The sequence below is a fragment of the Coregonus lavaretus genome, assembly GCF_964263955.1.
Source record: "Coregonus lavaretus genome assembly, chromosome: 2".
NCBI classification, from domain to species: domain Eukaryota; kingdom Metazoa; phylum Chordata; class Actinopteri; order Salmoniformes; family Salmonidae; genus Coregonus; species Coregonus lavaretus.
This window is the reverse complement of record NC_139989.1, coordinates 46,709,340-46,727,084: the sequence shown is the minus strand read 5'-3', so window position 1 is coordinate 46,727,084 and position 17,745 is coordinate 46,709,340. Positions and strand designations below refer to the sequence as shown.

Below are 17,745 nucleotides of genomic sequence, written 5' to 3'. Positions count from 1 at the left end.
TTCTGTGTTTTGTGTTTTGTGAGATTTCTTGAAAAATATGTATTATTTGTGTATTAGGCTTGATGTTGAATCCATCATGGGGCTTGATTACAATTCCAACATTTTGTTAATGAACTGGAATGTTAATAAAAAAACAGAATTTCTAGCTAAATTGTTCTCTAGTTTTGTTGTGATGAGGCATTTGGAAGTTGCTTTTGCCTTTTTAAAGAAAATATAGTTTAATAATATAATATGCCATTTAGCAGACTTACAGTCATGCATGCATATATATATATATTTTTTTGTGTATGGGTGGTGCCGGGGATCAAACCCACTACCTTGGCGTTACAAGCGCCGTGCATTACCAGCTGAGCTACAGAGGACCACGTGATTTATTCAGTACTTTTGTATTGGAGTATGAAATAAACACTGGTATAGAGTTAATAGTAAGCTTTAGTTACTAACCACTAGATGGTGCTATGCACACATTCAACAAGCAATGTCCTGTTTTTCTGGAACATATTGGTTTTGTATAGGTTTTGTTTATTTATACAATACATACAGATTAGTCTTAAAGAGCAACTGCCCCTAAAAAACAACTTCTCATTTACAAAACAGAAAACAGCCTATGTGGCATTGAGTCAGAAAAATGTATTCTACTGTCAAAATGTAGTACAATGTGTAAATAGGATTATTTTGGTCATAGTCTCATCCAAAACAGAGTTTTGTGAGACTTGTGGTCATGACTGCATCAAAATGTAAATGAAGGTTGGGTTTGTTTCAAACCTGCCCACAGCTGGCAGCACACAAGTAATCATTATTTCGGAGTGCAGCTGCATGTGACCCGATCATAATACCTGTGCTAAATTTGGGTTGTCTTTGGATATACTGTACCTATGGGACTAGTTAGGGACCATTGGTAAATTACACAATGTACATGGGACAAAATCTTTAAAATCCAATAGCTCCAAATTTCAATGACTTAAAAACCTCAAACCAATATAAATTGTAGAAATTAAAATACAAAAATGTAAAGCATAATGAGAACTAAAAGGTGTGCAACATGAAAATATTCTAATTTACGTTGTGTAATTTATTGACGGTCCCCAATTTGCCCTGGAGATAGGCTATCCAAAGTGAAACCAATTTTGCCACAGTTGCACACCAGCCGGTTGAAGCTAATTGGCAAAACAATTTGGCTAACTCTTCCTACCTGCGAACACACACACACAAGACACCCACATCAAACCACACCCCGATATCAACTCACATTTGAATTCAGTATTGGCCACTAGCATTTCTTAATTATCCAAATCTAAAACGAGATCAGGAAATGTAGTTGCCCTTTTAAAGGTTTTATATTATAATATATTATAAACTTTCTCTAGTTTTGAATGACCCCACTTGTTTGACTGAACTGCTTCTTGTATCTTCCAGGGTGACAGTGAGCCCTGCATGTCTCAGAAGAGGTTATAATCAGTTCCCTGTGCTCCAGAGGTCATTAATGGTGAGCTGCACAGTGTACACTGCACTCCAACTCCATTCTATTACAACTTAACTTACTCCTCTGGTGACACATGGGACTGAGAAACCAGACATTATGTAGACTACTACTTATCACAAATTGACTGTCTTTGAAAGATTATGGGATTACCTCCCTAGGTTTGACATAGATGGAAAAGGCTGTAGTAGTGCATTAGACGACTCCTATTGAAGACCCATGTCGCCTTTACATAGCAAAATCCCATTCAATCTGCATTGTCCTACGTAGCCCTAAATGTCTCGGTAATTTGTTATGTAATTATTGAAAGAAGCTCAGATGGCCATGGTGAGGTGGGAGGAATATGTATGATGCTAGAGAAGTGTGGGAGATGGAGCGAGAAAGTGAGGCCTGTAGGAGTGGAAGGGGGCTAGGGGGGAGGAAAATAAACCCACCCCAGATCTTCATACGTCATCACTTGCATCACAGATGTTCCCACAGACACTGTGTGTTGTTGGCTGAGGTAGCGAGAAGCGGTTTGGCTGAAATGGGCAGGTTGTGCGTGTGCATATGTTCATATTGTGTAGGCCATGTTAACACCATGTTTGTATGTATTTCCCCCTTGGTGGGATCTGGGAAATCAAGTATCCAAATAACATTGTTTCCATCTGGCAATGGAACATTTACTTATGTCAGATATGAAGAAGTTTTAACCTCTCTCCAAAACAGCTGAGGTTAGAAAGTGTGTCAAAACCCCAGCGTTCAGCGATTCTTTTGAAGTGGTTTTATTGAATTTTCTTCTCAAGTGTGCTGAAGGTTGTGGAGAGCTGGCTGGCTGGGTTGTTTGCCTAGCTGGCTGCTGTAGCCTATATCATTAACAGCTTAACAGGACAGAATTCCCCCTCCTGTTTTCCTGAGAGCAGCTTGTGCATACTCAATAACTCCTCTGTCTGCCAAAGACCGCAACACAACAGGAGTTGCGACTGTTGCCAACTTTGAAGGGCTTGAATTTAAAAGACTGTTTGGATAAGAAGTTAATGTATGATGACTAATCCTCAATTAACTCGACTTTACTGGGACTTTTCCCATATCCCTGCCTCAATTCGAAGAGAACAGGGCCTCATATTTCTCTGTTGATGTCCCCACAATGTTCTTGTCCTTGGCAATGCCAACCCAACCCATCCATACACACAGATGCTCTCACACACCAGATGCCCACTCGCTCCTACTGCTCTGCCAAGCGGTGTGGCATCTTTAAACACCCCCAGCATTCCAAAGGCCACTGTCACTTCCTTCCATGTGCACTCATTCAAATATGATAAGACCCAAATCGGTCTTAACTGTGGTGTGTATGCAACCACCATGTTTAGTTACCCTGGCTGGGCATCATGGGAAACAATGTGCCCAGAATGAGCTGGTGGCCATTGGGCATAAATCTTTATACAAATAGATTATCCAACCAGAGAATTTATGGACTGTGGACAGACACCTTGAATATGGGATGACTGAATATTTCTGTCTAGTGGTAGGCCACTTCATGCCATATGAAAAATTAATATACTGTAAATAGTCAAGAAATGTTAGTGTCTGGTATTCTGACTGAATTTTATCTGTAGTCTATTGATAACCCTTGTGAAATTATGACTGTGCCAAGTCCATATCTGGTCAAAGTTTGTTTCCTTTTCATGCTCCTTATCTCAGTTCTACGTTTAATTATTTATTACCCTATGCGCCAGCTTAGTTTCAATAATATTGGAAATTCCGTTGTGAGCCAAACCTTCATCTTATTGATACGAAGTGTTAGATGAAGTGGAATGAAACCAATTTGTAAGGTAGGCGGGGGTTCCCAGAAAGCTTCGCTCTCAGTGACGTAATCTCTACCAGAAATGTCCCTATATGGACACGCTGTGCGTAAAGGAAAGGTAACGCGCTGACGTTCTGGACGTGAAGGCGCTGAATGTAGTCTAGTGGCATCGATTGCATAGGATCTATCACTGTAAAGTAGCCAGAAATTATAAACCTGTCTTCAATGAAAACTAGCTATTTATTTCACACGCTTTTGAAGTTGTCGTTTAGGCCTACATAGGGATAACACTAGACTTCAGTAAATGTGTAAAATCCTCTGTGCATATAGCAATCATACTCATGTTGATCAAACACCATGAATGGATGGCATAATGACACCAATAGACAAACATGAAGCCAAAATCGTTTTGAAAGAGAGACTTTACTTAAATATACATCGCACAAATAAAAAATACATTGTAAACATATGACATCATATTAATTTGTCAGGATCAACCTGTCAAACAAAATAACTTACACATTTGATGAATGCAACATTGCATGACGATATGCAAAATTACAAACAATACAATAACATATTTCCATTTGATACCTAATCAAACAAGCCTATCAAGTGGTCTCTGGGTTTGTTTTTCTAGTCACTCTGAGTGTCAGTGTCTCTGTTCAGTCTGGATGATGTTCCTGTTGTCATGTATTTGGGTTATATGGTCCCTTGCGCGGTGTCCAGCATCCGGAAGTACCATTTCTGTCAGTCTTTTACCAGAAATGAGTGTAGCCTACACAGCCTGCAGCCCTATTGTCATTACCAACAATAGCCTGCCGGTATAGGGCATATTCCAGTGCTGTTCATGTAGAACATTCCGCCAGTGTTGTCACTTCTAAATCATGAATTTCTCTGCGTAATGCCCTCGCCTCTCCATTTAAAATGCCTCCATTTTGCTCGTCAACATCAGCTGACAGCCGCTGCTTACATGTGTCCGGACTTTCTGTTTGAGCTGGGCGACTTGTTCACGAAGCACAGTCGCGGTGTTGGAGAGCCCAGCGTTATCCGACTTCAGAACTTTCACCTTGTCCTCCAGTCGGGAGATGCGCTCCAGTTTACGGCGCCGGCATTTGGTTGCTGCTAGTCGGTTTCTAAGCCTCTTCCGCTCGGCCTTGATTATCTCTTGGTTTTCCATGTCGATTGGGGACATTGGCGGGGAACCGTCGCTGCTGTGTAGATCAGGGACGGTTTGTGGTTCTTCTTTGAAAGCCACAAGGCGCTGTGGATGGACCCCAGCTCCAGGTAGAGAGTACTGAAAGTGGTGTGACGCGTGCGTCGAGGTCTGTTGGTGATGGCTCTGCTGGTGTTGCGGCGGTAGGTAGTTTATGGTGGTACTGGGGTAACTGGAAGCAGAAGAGAGGTTAGTGTTTGGGCTATAAGCGTTCAGTGTTGTGTAGATTGGAGGCTCCGGCTGCAGGGAGGAGCCGAAGACACTAGAGGCCGCCGCCGAACAGGTCGTCACACCACTGGCTCCAATAGAGACGTTGGGCGGGGCCATGGGCATATGGTTTATCTTGTGGAGCTGGTCCAGGGCTTTCACGAAGCCCTCCGCAAAGCCCTCCTGCTCATCGGTGATGCTCCGGTTGTAGAAGTACTGGCCTGGGGTTGGAGTAGTAATTATACCGTTACTGTTTTGGATGATAAGCCTTTCGAGCTCGGGGGAAGCAAGCTTCAGTGACCCGACGTCCTGGTGCGCTGCTTGGTACAAGTCAGACTTGAGGTTGCGATATGGCTCTGTCAAATTCATATTCATATTCTGCTTTAGGAGTTTGTAGTCGTGAAATGCAACATCAGAGTGGCCGTAAGCCGAGAGAAAAGAGTCGTCATGATAAAAAGGCTGCTCCATTTTTGTAGACATAAAGTCGTAGGAAAGTGAGCTTACCAATTGTTTAAAAACAGTCTCAGGATATTGGTCAACAAATGACGGTGTCAGCAAAAAGTAGGCCTACGCATCAACGCAAGTACCTGTTCTTTTTCAGCAATGACCCAAGTTCAAAACTAAAAAGAATTTCACTTCTAAAAGTGTGAGGGAAAATCCAAGATGTAGAACAGAGCAGTGGTCCACGAAGGCTGTCAACGGATGAATGACCGCAGTATTGACGTGATCCAATGTCTTGAACTGTCTTTCTCAACCTTGTATAAGAAAAAACTCAACTTTATACCCACACATACGGTTGCGTTCCCGGTATGTTATTCTACGTGATAAAATCACTCTGAGTGAGCAGCTAGTAACATGCCGTTTTATATACACACCAAACATTGGGCGAGTTCGTGTTGCATGGCACGGTGCCCCGGGTGTGCGGAGTCTATATATTTTAGACCGTTCCATTGGTCCATAAGACAAATCTCCACCCACCCGGTGCACTGGCCATGCAAAACGAATTGGCCCACACACACGCTGTCAAGATTGGGAAAGGGAATTGATTGGATAGAAACTCTTTGTGCACGCCCCAACAACAAAGCGTCAGGGTTATGGCGCGATTGCCAGGAACTACTTTGATTGTAAACCGATTGTTAACACGCGCATGTAGACAAGAAAAGTGAACAGTGAAGCAGGGCTGGATTAAGAAAATACTTCGATACATTCTTCACCTAATTTATTGAAATCGCTGTGCAGGCTAATGCACAACGAGGTTTAGACTAATTTGTGAACATGTTCGTAGGCTGTTGATATACGTTGTTTTGTGATCTGGCTGTTACATTGCAACTAAGTTACTGTGATGTTGCACGGTCGAAGTTTTTACATTCTTACAAATTGAAAGGCATTGTCCATTCGACGCTGAGCTGCGCTGCCTAGGCCTACATATTATGTGGACGCTATATTGTGTAGGCCTGTATGATAAGTTGTTAATATTACAGCAAGTTTGTTTGATGACTTGCATGTAGCAGGAATAACTATTAGCCTAATGTTCTGCAGAAATTATATTTGACTGTTCCGTGTGCAAATGTGATTAACAATGCCGCAATGGGGTTATTGTAACCGGGGAGACCACATAATAATATAATATGCCATTTAGCAGACGCTTTTAGCCAAAGCGACTTACAGTCATGCGTGCATACATTTTTGTGTATGGGTGGTCCCGGGGATCGAACCCACTACCTTGGCGTTACAAGCGCCGTGCTCTACCAGCTGTATTAACCATATATATTGATGTACTGTGGTGGGATCGAGTATTTAAGTCCGCAGTCCATATTTGGGCATGCTGACGCGTTAGTTCCTCTGAGAGAATCGGGAAGCTAAGCCAGCAGCATTCCTGTTGTATAAAGGCCATCCGTGTGAGAGCTAGGGACTTTTTGTTTGAATCATTTTAGATGAGAACAAATATTTTTCAGCTTACTGAGTTCATGGTTACCGATTCATTGAATGTACCCCATGAGTCTTATTATTAATCACTTAAAATCACTTGTACTCCTGAGTGGCGCAGTGGTCTAAGGCACTGCATCGCAGTGCTAACGGTGCCACTAGATCCTGGTTCGAATCCAGGCTCTGTCGCAGCCGTCCGCGACCGGGAGACTCATGGGTGGCTCACAATTGGCCCAGCGTCGTCCAGGGTAGGGGAGGGAATGGCCGGCAGGGATGTAGCTCAGTTGATAGAGCATGGCGTTTGGGTTCGATTCCTGCGGGGGCCAGTATAAAAAAATATGTATTCACTAACTGTAAGTCGCTCTGGATAAGAGCGTCTGCTAAAATGTAAAATTAATAATTCAATGTTTTCCAATTGTAGCAGCGATATTGACTTTCTCATCTCATTCGGAAAGTATTCAGACTACTTGAGTTTTTCCACATTTTGTTACGTAATACAGCCTTATTCTAAAATTGATTAAATCGTCCCCCCCATCAATCTACATTTACATTTACATTTTAGTCATTTAGCAGACGCTCTTATCCAGAGCGACTTACAGTTAGTGAGTGCATACATTTTACACACAATACCCCATAATGACAAAGCAAAAACAGGTTTTTAGAAATTTAAAACTGAAATATTACATTTACATAAGTATTCAGACCCTTTACTCAGTACTTTGTTGAAGCACCTTTGGCAGCAATTACAGCCTTGAGTCTTCTTGGGTATGACGCTACACGCTTGGCACACCTGTATTTGGGGAGTTTCTCCCATTCTTCTCTGCAGATCTTCTCAAGCTTTGTCAGAGACTTGTCCCGAAGCCACTCCTGCGTTGTCTTGGCTGTGTGCTTAGGGTTGTTGTCCTATTGGAAGGTGAACCTTCGCCCCAGTCTGAGGTCCTGAGCGCTCTGGAGCAGATTTTCATCAAGGATCTCTCTGTGCTTTGCTCCGTTCATCTTTCCCTCGATCCTGACTAGTCTCCCAGTCCCTGCCGCTGAAAAGCATCCCCACAGCATGATGCTGCCACCACCATGCTTCACCGTAGGGATGGTGATGCTTGGCATTCAGGCCAAAGAGTTCAATCTTGGTTTCATCAGACCAGAGAATCTTGTTTCTCATGGTGTGAGAGTCCTTTAGGTGCCTTTTGGCAAACTCCAAGCGGGCTGTCATGTGCATTTTACTGAGGAGTGACTTCCTTCTGGCCACTCTACCATAAAGGCCTGATTGGTGGAGTGCTAAAGAGATGGTTGTCCTTCTGGAAGGTTCTCCCATCTCCACAGAGGAACTCGGGAGCTCTGTCAGAGTGACCATCGGGTTCTTCTCCCACGATTGCTCAGTTTGGCTGGGCGGCCAGCTCTAGGAAGAGTCTTGGTGGTTCCAAACTTGTTCCATTTAAGAATGATGGAGGTCACTGTGTTTTTGGGGACCTTCAATGCTGCAGATATTTTTTGGTACCCTTCCCCAGATCTGTACCTCGTCAAAATCCTATCTCAGAGCTCTACGGACAATTCCTTCGACTTCATGGCTTGGATTTTGCTCTGACATGCATTGTCAACTGTGGGACCTTATATAGACAGGTGTGTGCCTTTCCAAATCATGTCCAATCAATTGAATAAACCACAGAAGAACTCCAATCAAGTTGTAGAAACATCTCAAGGATGATCAATGGAAACAGGATGCACCTGAGCTCAATTTTGAGTCTCATAGCAAAGGGTCTGAATACTTATGTAAATAAAGTATTTCTGTTTTTTTTTTTTTATAAATTTGCAAAAATGTCTAAAAACCTGTTTTCGCTTTGTCATTATGCGGTATTGTTTTTTAGATTGATGAGGAGAATGTTTTATTTAATCCATTTTAGAATAAGGCTGTAACGTAACAAAATGTGGAGAAAGGGAAGTGGTCTGAATACTTTCCGAATACACTGTATGTCTTTCATGACTGCTCAGAGAGGGATACAGTTTGTCCCAGGAGTCGACGATCATAGGGGATTAACCTTTCTCTCCTCAACTGTTGTGGCTTAATTGGTTTCGCTACTGGTCAGTGTCACACAGAGCAGAGTAATTGTAACTGGCACCCTATCTGTGTGAGCTGACTGACTGTGAGAATGGGAAAGTTTTTTTGCCACTCTCCATCACCTAAAAGACACCTTCTACCTGTAACTAATATAATGAACAACTCCATCTAGCCTGCTGTGTTCGAACTTTTTGTGCTGCAGATGGGTTGCATTTGGAATCTTGCCACGAGTTCTATTCCTTTAATCATAGATGGGATTCAAAGGCAATGTCAGACAATGGGAAGATAAGCCAGGCTAGAAGCAGAATCTTGTTCGATAAATTGCTCCAGTGCTCAGATTGAATTTTACCCATAGTTTGTTCCAATAAACCACATTTGATTTGTTTTTCTGCAGATCAGTTTCAGTTTACTCCTCATCCCAACTCGGTGTATATTGAGAGGAGGGAAATGTGATTCTCCCACAGTGAACCTGTTTTGGTTAATGAGAAGAGTGGCTTTGTCTCTTGTGTGTAATCTTTCCATCACCCACACAAACACGGCTCAAACCTGCAGATCCCATTGTGGTTCAGAGAACATGACAGTGAAATATAACCGCTTTGTCTCACTAACTCATAAATGCATCAGGAGCTTACCTGAAAAATCCATATCCCTCATCTTAAGCATATTCAAATTTAGAATTTCTGTTTTGTGCTGATATCACAGCTCTTGGCACCCTCATTCACACAGGTTAGTAGAGCTGTGCAGGAGCGAAGGGGCTGGGTTAAGCTTTCAACACATTTACCGCCTTGGAACAAACCAGAAACAGCAACCTGCGTCAACATGTATTTAATGTGAATTGCACAGTCAGTACATATATTTGATAAGAAAATACTCTTGTCATGTTTAGGCCTGTGGACCAACTTCTCACGAGGCTATAGGATAACTGATCAATGTGATATGTTAGCACAAAACACGAAAACTGCACATCATTTTCATGATTTTAAGTGACACTTGAAATCTAATTGTCCAGAGACCATGTTGAAACTTGAAACTGTGGCTTGCCACTGCTTTATTTCGTATCCTGAATGATGCCCATATAATGGCTGTCTCTCTGGTAATTCTCAAGTATTTAAAAACGATTATTGAGTCTGCCTTTTTGTCAGTATCCATGGGAATAGACCCTAACAGAGGAAAACAGTTACTGGCAATGTAACACTCCCAAACTGCCACCTCCCTCATACATTCTATTCTGTCACTACTAGCTCTGGTCAGGTTGGTTTTGGTATTATGCATCGTTGTGGTAGAGTTTTGACCTCAGCTCCTGTGACATTTGGCATTGACTGCAGCCCAGTGGGGTTCAGCGTAGTGAGTGTTTACCATAACATCCATGAGAGTACATGCTGCCACTGCCACACATTACTCTAAAACACTCCCAGGTTAGCTAAGAGGGTGTGATGAGTGTGATGGAAAGGAGTCAGGCGCAAGAGGGTAATCACAGAATACAGAGTTTATTCCATCTTGACACAAATGCGCTCAAATAGTGATCAACGAAACAGGTCCAGGGGAAGCTAACATTCCTGGCAATTACACTGTAACGGATATAATCCAATAATACATAGGCACAGGGGAAAATCTACCCTGGCAACAAAATGTACGAGTTGATCCACCGAGCTATAATATTCTCACAAATAACAATCACCCACAAGGACAACGGGACAGAGGGAACACTTCTACACGGACTAATGAGGGGATAGAACCAGGTGTGTGTGCTTGACAAGACAAGACAAATGTGATGATTATTGGGGCGGCAGTGGTTAGTAAGCCGGTGACGACGAACGCCGAAGCCTGCCCGAACAAGGAGGGGAGGCGGCCAAAGTCGTGACAGAGAGAAGAGGGATGAATATGTGCAAGAGGGACACAGAAAACATGGTCATTGAATGCACACTTCCAGTTGTATATTCAATGTGCTGTACCACCCTCCCATGTAATAAAAGCAATATAACAGGTCAATGTGCTTCATCAGCCTCTGTTTACAATAGAGATTGGATTCATCAACCCTTTTTATGATATTTGTCTTTCTGAAGATCTCTATTCTATTTTATCAGTGTTTGTACTTGTCTTGTGCCAATGTGTTAGTGTGTTTTTCTGTAAACTCTCTGAGAGATAGAGGGAGGGGCAGGCCTCTTGGCAAGAGACGGTTTTCATGGTTGGGCTCACATGGATGGAGGCCAAAAACAACTCAATGTTACCTGCTCTTGCTCCTGGGTGAGTTTGGGAAAGGCATGCCTTAGGGGGTGAGGTGTAAGTCATTTACGGCAAGAGTTCAAACTGTGTGTGTGTGTGCACACGTGCACGTATTGTTTTGCTGGAGTGTGTACAACAGTATGTGTTACAACAGATACCCTTGCAGCTGTGTGAACATCTGCAGGGAAAGAGGAGGATAACGTGATCATTATTTCCTTTCTGCATGTATTGTTTTTCCGTGTCGAAAATGACTCCTGCACATGATAACATCTGCTTGTTTTATTGTGTTGACATTTTCAAGAGCCTTATTACGATGAGTGTAATTATCTATAATGAACTAAGCAACAGGGCTTTTGCTCACTGCACCATATGGAGATACTGTGTGATGTTGTGCATGTTAGCATTCACTTCAAAAGTTATCTATTGTTCAAACTATTACAATATCTGTTTTCTTCTTTACAATGGTTATGTGAAAAACTTTAACTAGGATCAGCCTAATAGCCATTGACCCATAGACAGTGATAATATCACGGTTGGATATAACCTCTAGCCTACTAACCAGTAGATAGACATGCATAACTCTATTCCTCAGTTTTTCCATTCTCTATGTTATGTAATATTACCTCCAGGGGAAGAAATCCCTGGAAAATGGGAATTTGGGACTTTTCCATAGGCTCCCCAGACAAAGCAGGCTCTCACAATAAGACACTGATCTGAGTCTTCAGCCCTCCACACCACCTCTTCACAACCATCCCATTGTCCCTCTACACCTCCTCACAAACCTGCTATTGTCAGTCCCGGCTCACAACAGCCTCAGCCACTGTCCTTGGCTCCTTCAGAGGACAGGCCTCTGATTGGCTGGAAGCTCCCGCTCTCTGACTCACCCTGGCTGGAGGAGTCTGTACCAATCAGAGGTCAAAGCCCCGAGACCAACAAGTCTTCAGAGTCTTTCCACTGTCCTTCAAACTCTCCAGAACTCCCAGTCAGCAAAAAGAGAGGGGTGAGGGAAAGTGAACAGAGAGAGAGAGGGGGTAGAGCGAGGGAAAGAAAGACGTGCTTGGTTGGATGGGGGTTGTGAATGCCCTCTCGGCTGACTCTTGACTGAGTGGGTGATTCTCCCATTGGGACACAATGGAGCCTCTCATGTTGTTGTTGTCTTCTGTGGTCAGTGTTGTGAGTCTATAAATAGAACCATCCATCATCATTATCATCATCAACAACATCACATGATGGTTACGATGGTGTTTTTCTCAAGTCCGAGCTGTTGACCCAAACAGCTTGAACTCATGTCGATTGATTGGCATCTATTGATGTCATGGTTGGCCAATGGACGGCACAGAGAGAATCCCGGTTTCATCTGCTCACCCCCAGTTCACCGTGCTTACTAACTGATGGGTGGTTCCATTATTCTGTAATTCTCAGGTTCAGCTACTGCATAGTCAAGTCCTGTTTAAGTCAGGAAAGGACAAGACAGGCTTTACCCCTGGAGACCAGCAGCCTCTGCAGCCCATTCTAGTCCTGTCACAACCTTTTGCTCACATCTTTTTGATAAAAGGGGAAAAGCCTGTTGGGCAGAAACACGGCCCCACCCTTTAGCACTGGCTAAAGCAGCTAATGGGGCAAAGCTAAATCTAGCAAGCCTTCCTCCTTGGCAAGGTCCCACACTCGCCAAGCTCACTGAACCTAAAGGAGCCTGTAGGAGAAGTGAGTCAGGTAGTTGGCCAGGGTAATGGGGGCTTGCCCCAGGGCAACTGTCCTTCTGCTCGGCCAACCAGGACGGAGAGGTCCTGTTAGTCAGCTATAGGTGGGGGTCAGTGATGTCAGCGCCAGAGGTCAACAATTCTCTGTACCTCATGGCTCTGTCAACCCCCTCCTCCTCTGCTCTATCATCTATCGCTCTCTCCGTTCATTATTCTGTTAGTGAAGTGGTGTATAATCATTATAATGAATGCTGAATGTGCTCTTAATGAGCTTGGCCTATACAGAACTACAAGTTAAAAGGCAAAGAGCCTGTAGCGCAAGAGAACATTTAGTGTAACACGGGAATGCGGGGGTAAGCAAGCATGGCATGATAAAACAATTGTCTCCTGATTTTTCTGTGTGTGTGCATGCATGTGAGAGAGAGAGAGGGGAGTGTGTTTGAGAGAGAGAGAGAATGGAAGACTGATGAGATAGCCAATATTTTGTTCCCATGACTTAGAATAGACAAATCAAAGATGAGAGGATTTTTCTCTCCCCTCAAAATCCAGTCACATGTTTGATCTTGGTCTTCTTCTTCTGCTGACTCTTTCTGGGTTCTTTGTGATTTCCTTTGAGTTGGTCCGCTTAGTTACGGTTTGGCCCGGCACTAATGTTATCTGTTTGTTTTTGCTAGTTCTCTGTCCTCCACATGGCTGAAATGCGCCTTTGTTTTTTATTAAAAGTGAATGCCACCAGATTATTGCCATGTCAGGTCATACGGCGCTCATAAAGTGGGGTTTTATAATAACATAAATTATATAGCACTCTAGGAGTTATTTCTCCCTCAGGAGGTTCTGCCGACCCAGGCACTTTTCAAAGCAGCAGCCTACTGATTTACGGTTTTCATTACAAACCAGATCTCATAAATTCAAAAAACTCAAAGAGCCCCTTAGACAAATCAAAAATGTGTGTGTGACCTGACGATCACTCTGTGGCACGCTGTGAAGACGCTTCAGCAGTTGTTGATGTTTATTGGAGTCACATCCACTCCCAGAGTCTGGTCTGTTTCCTGATACCTCACCTTGGCCATCTAAACTGGCTGAGATGCTGTGGAAAGTTGGAAGTGTTAGCTCATCATCATAGCATTGACCTGCTGGCCAGGGAATCCCTTCAGGGGAGATGGAGAGTTTGAGGTCATGACCTTCAAAGGGAAGACGTCATTGGCTGGGGAGAGGGAGCGATAAAGAGTGAGAGGGGATGACGGTGCAGTGAGTAAGTTACAACTCACACACCCATCGTAACCGGAAACTCAAAACAAATGTAAACACATCATACATCTAAAGACAGGCATATTACTCAGTTTATTGTTGCACAAACATAATGTGCAATGAAATGTCTCACAAAATATCATAGTTTAGAAACAGTAGGCCTTTACATGGAACCACAGTGCCAGCAGTTTCTGGGGGCAAAAGCACTCATATTGTCAACACGCAAAACCAAAAAGATCTGACTTTGGCCACGTCTGCAACTCCTGTAAAGCCCCAGGGAGCCGTGTGTGATTTTGTAACCGAGTGTCATTCCCAAGGCCTTGAATTGAGCATGTTTTAAACAAGCCCAGACATGGTTGCCCTCAAGTAAAGTAGTGCATGTAAAAACGATCCATTCCCCTCCCACACACGCATATACCCTTCGCAAGCACAAACACACATAAAAACAAAAACTCAGAATTCTTGCTCTCATCTCCAATCTGTGCCATTGCAATGTTCCGTTTTTTGTTTTTTTTTACGTCAGACTATAGTTCCTGGCAGAGCCTTTGGTTCAGTGAGGTGATGTTGTGAAGGTTACCCTCCAAGGTTGGTGTTTACAGCAGTAGAGGTTATGTAGGGTGGAGACAGGCTGGGACTACCACATGCAGCTCAATTAGCAGTCTGCGGTCTGTGTGTGGCACAGTAATTACCTCACATTTAATGTAGTTTACCTTAAGTAGTGCATTTAGGAAGCTCCACTCCAAATATAGACTCTCTCAGGCAATTTCATGGTCTCGTTTTGGCACAAATCACTATTTAATTGTTTGTGCGTTGTTTACTTGTGGCAAATATTTTGGTTTTGGACATTTGGAGGCCAGTCAGCACAAATCCTTTACATACAGTATATACTGTATCCAACATATACAGGCCACAGTAATGCATAACATATATAATGTACAATCACATACAGGTAACAAAAATAAAGGGAACACGAGTAAATGAGGGATACAAAGTATATTGAAAGCAGGTGCTTCCACACAGGTGTGGTTCCTGAGTTAATTAAGCAATTAACGTCTCATGCTTAGGGTAATGTATATAAATGCCCACTTACCCATTATTTTGGTTACCATGGCTAGAAGAAGAAATCTCAGTGACTTTTTAAAAGAGGGGTTTCAAGGGAGCATAGGGGGTTTAAAGTGTGTCTGTGTATGTGTACTTGTATTACTATCCTTGTGGGCACCTGAAATCAAGTCCCCACAAGGATAGTAAAACAAGGAAAATTCTCCCTCGTGGAGACATTTTCCAGGTCCCCACAAGGACAAAGGCTATTTTAGGCTTAGGGGTTACGTTTAGAGTTACAATTAGGGTTAGGAGGTAGGGTTAAGGTTAAGGTTTAGGGATATGATTTTGAATGGAAATACATTCTAGGTCCCCACAAGGATAGTAATACCAAACGTGTGTGTGTGTGTGTGTGTGTGTGTGTGTGTGTGTGTGTGTGTGTGTGTGTGTGTGTGTGTGTCTCATTCACCAGATCTCAACCCAATTGAACACTTATGGAGACGGCGTTTTCCAGCACCATCAACAAAACACCAAATTATGGAATTTCTCATTGAAGAATGGTGCTGCATCCCTCCAGACACTTCTAGAATCTATGCCACGGCGCATTGAAGCTTTTCTGGCAGCTCATGGTGGCCCAATGCCCTATTAAGACACTTTATGCTGGTGTTTCCTTTATTTTGGCCATTACCTGTACCCTTCTTCCTCTCCCCACTGCCCTCATAAACGTGATAAACTAACTCCTAAAAGTTGAAGTAGACCAGAGCAGTCAGTAACATACAAACAACTACTACCACACAGGAAAACTACCACACAGGAAAACTACCACACAGGAAAAACCACCACCATAGAAAAACTACCACACAGGAAAACTAGCACCACAGGAAAACTACCACTACAGGAGAAACTCGCTTAGGTCTCTGCGACATCAAAAGCCTCCTTAACTTGTTTTCCCTGAATGAGAGACAGAACAGCATCTTCTACTCATCCCTCAGTCTGAAAGTTAAGTTAGTCATCTTCTCAGTGCCTGTCAAACAGCTCGCCGCTTCGTCACTCCACATCAGAGTGATGGACTAGGCCAAGTCGGGTGTCTTCATGTATTAACATGTGTATACTTAATGAAGGCACTTAATCATTAATGTGTTGCATGTTTACAAGAATTAGGTTGTTTATGTGTCATCATGGGTAGTGAGCTGTCATTGGTAATGAATCATTCATTTATTTTTTGTGTGTCCCTCTCCACTGTATTCTGCATAAAGATGTTTCAAAACATCTGTAGAACATATAGAAAATAACATGTTAATTCATCAAATTATTATTATTTTTACCTCCTGGACTTATTTGATGTATCTAAGGTTGTTATTATACTGTATTATACCCAAATAAGATGTACATCTGATTTGAATGATCAAAAATAGTTGACACTAAAAGCAAACCAGTTTTCTTTTAGTGATGTACAACACTGCCAACTCACATTTTCCCTACAAGATGTAGTGGTACAGTAATGCTGTCTCTCTAGCTGTTCATTTTCATCCTCAGTTGTATGGGGCTCTGGTGGATCTTTCAGTGTTAGGCGAGTGGACAGAAATAGCTAAACAATGCCTGGCAGCTAGAGGCTCACATCCATAATGACCCTTATGTTGTTTGAAGAGGCCCCTCTAAAAGGCTGAGCAGGTGGGAGTGTAGGTGGTCTCCACGCTCCCTCAGCATCCTCCTGCATACGCACACACAGCTCCCCCACAATCTGCGGTTGCGCACACACACACACAAACACACTCACACACACACACACACACCCCTGATACATGCTCTCGGTTTTCTCTCTAAAAGACACAAAATACTGATTTGTTCTCGCTCTCTCTCTCTCTCTCTCTCTCTCTCTCTCTCTCTCTCTCTCTCTCTCTCTCTCTCTCTCTCTCTCTCTCTCTCTCTCTCTCTCTCTCTCTCACTCTCTCTCTCTCACACACAATACAGCTCTAAACCTTCATCTCAGATTCTCTCTCAAAGATGTCTTCCTCCTCTCACTCTCTCGCTGCTGAAAGTGAATGTTGACCCCATATTCGAAGGTGACTGAAATTATATTCTTGCTGTTCTCATATTGAAATAAATCAACCACTATCGTTCCCACATCCTTTTACCCAATAGCATTTGATCAGTTCTATGTTTGGGTCTCTCTATGGACCAGTGTATATATACAGTACCAGTCAAAAGTTTGGACACACCTACTCATTTAAGGGTTTTTCTTTATTCTTACATTGTAGAATAATAGTGAAGACATCAAAACTATGAAATAACACATATGGACTCATGTAGTAACCAAAAAAGGGTTAAACAAATCAAAATATATTTTATATTTGAGATTTTTCAAATAGCCACCCTTTGCCTTGATGACAGCTTTGCACACTCTTGGTATTCTATCAACCAGCTTCAACTGGAATGCTTTTCCAACAGTCTTAAAGGAGTTCCCACATATGCTGAGCACTTGTTGGCTGCTTTTCCTTTGCTCTGCTGTCCGACTCATCCCAAACCATCTCAATTGGGTTGAGGTTGGGGGATTGTGGAGGCCAGGTCATCTGATGCAGCACTCCATCACTCTCCTTCTTGGTAAAACAGTCCTTACACAGCCTGGAGGTGTGTTGGGTCATTGTCTTGTTGAAAAAAAAATGATAGTCCCACTAAGCCCAAACCAGATGGGATGGCATATCGCTGCAGAATGCTGTGGTAGTCATGCTGGTTAAGTGTGCCTTGAATTCTAAATAAATCACAGACATTGTCACCAGCAAAGCACCCCCACACCATAACACCTCCTCCTCCATGCTTTACGGTGGGAACTACACATGCGGAGATCATCCGTTCACCCACACCACGTCTCAC

At 43.0% G+C, this 17,745-nt stretch overlaps 1 protein-coding gene across 1 annotated transcript; it reads right to left on the bottom strand.

Annotated features, from left to right (window-relative positions):
• Nucleotides 1–3,667: 3,667 nt before the first annotated feature.
• On the bottom strand, nt 3,668–5,521 carry LOC311146995 (transcription factor JunB-like). The gene has a single exon (XM_084183593.1). The coding sequence runs from the start codon at nt 5,164–5,166 to the stop codon at nt 4,186–4,188; it is 981 nt and encodes a 326-aa protein (XP_084039719.1). The 5' UTR covers nt 5,167–5,521; the 3' UTR covers nt 3,668–4,185.
• Nucleotides 5,522–17,745: the final 12,224 nt, after the last annotated feature.

Bases quoted from the DNA above. Each gene is read 5' to 3' on its own strand.
- LOC311146995 (XM_084183593.1), bottom strand. From the start codon at position 5,166: ATGTCTACAAAAATGGAGCAGCCTTTTTATCATGACGACTCTTTTCTC.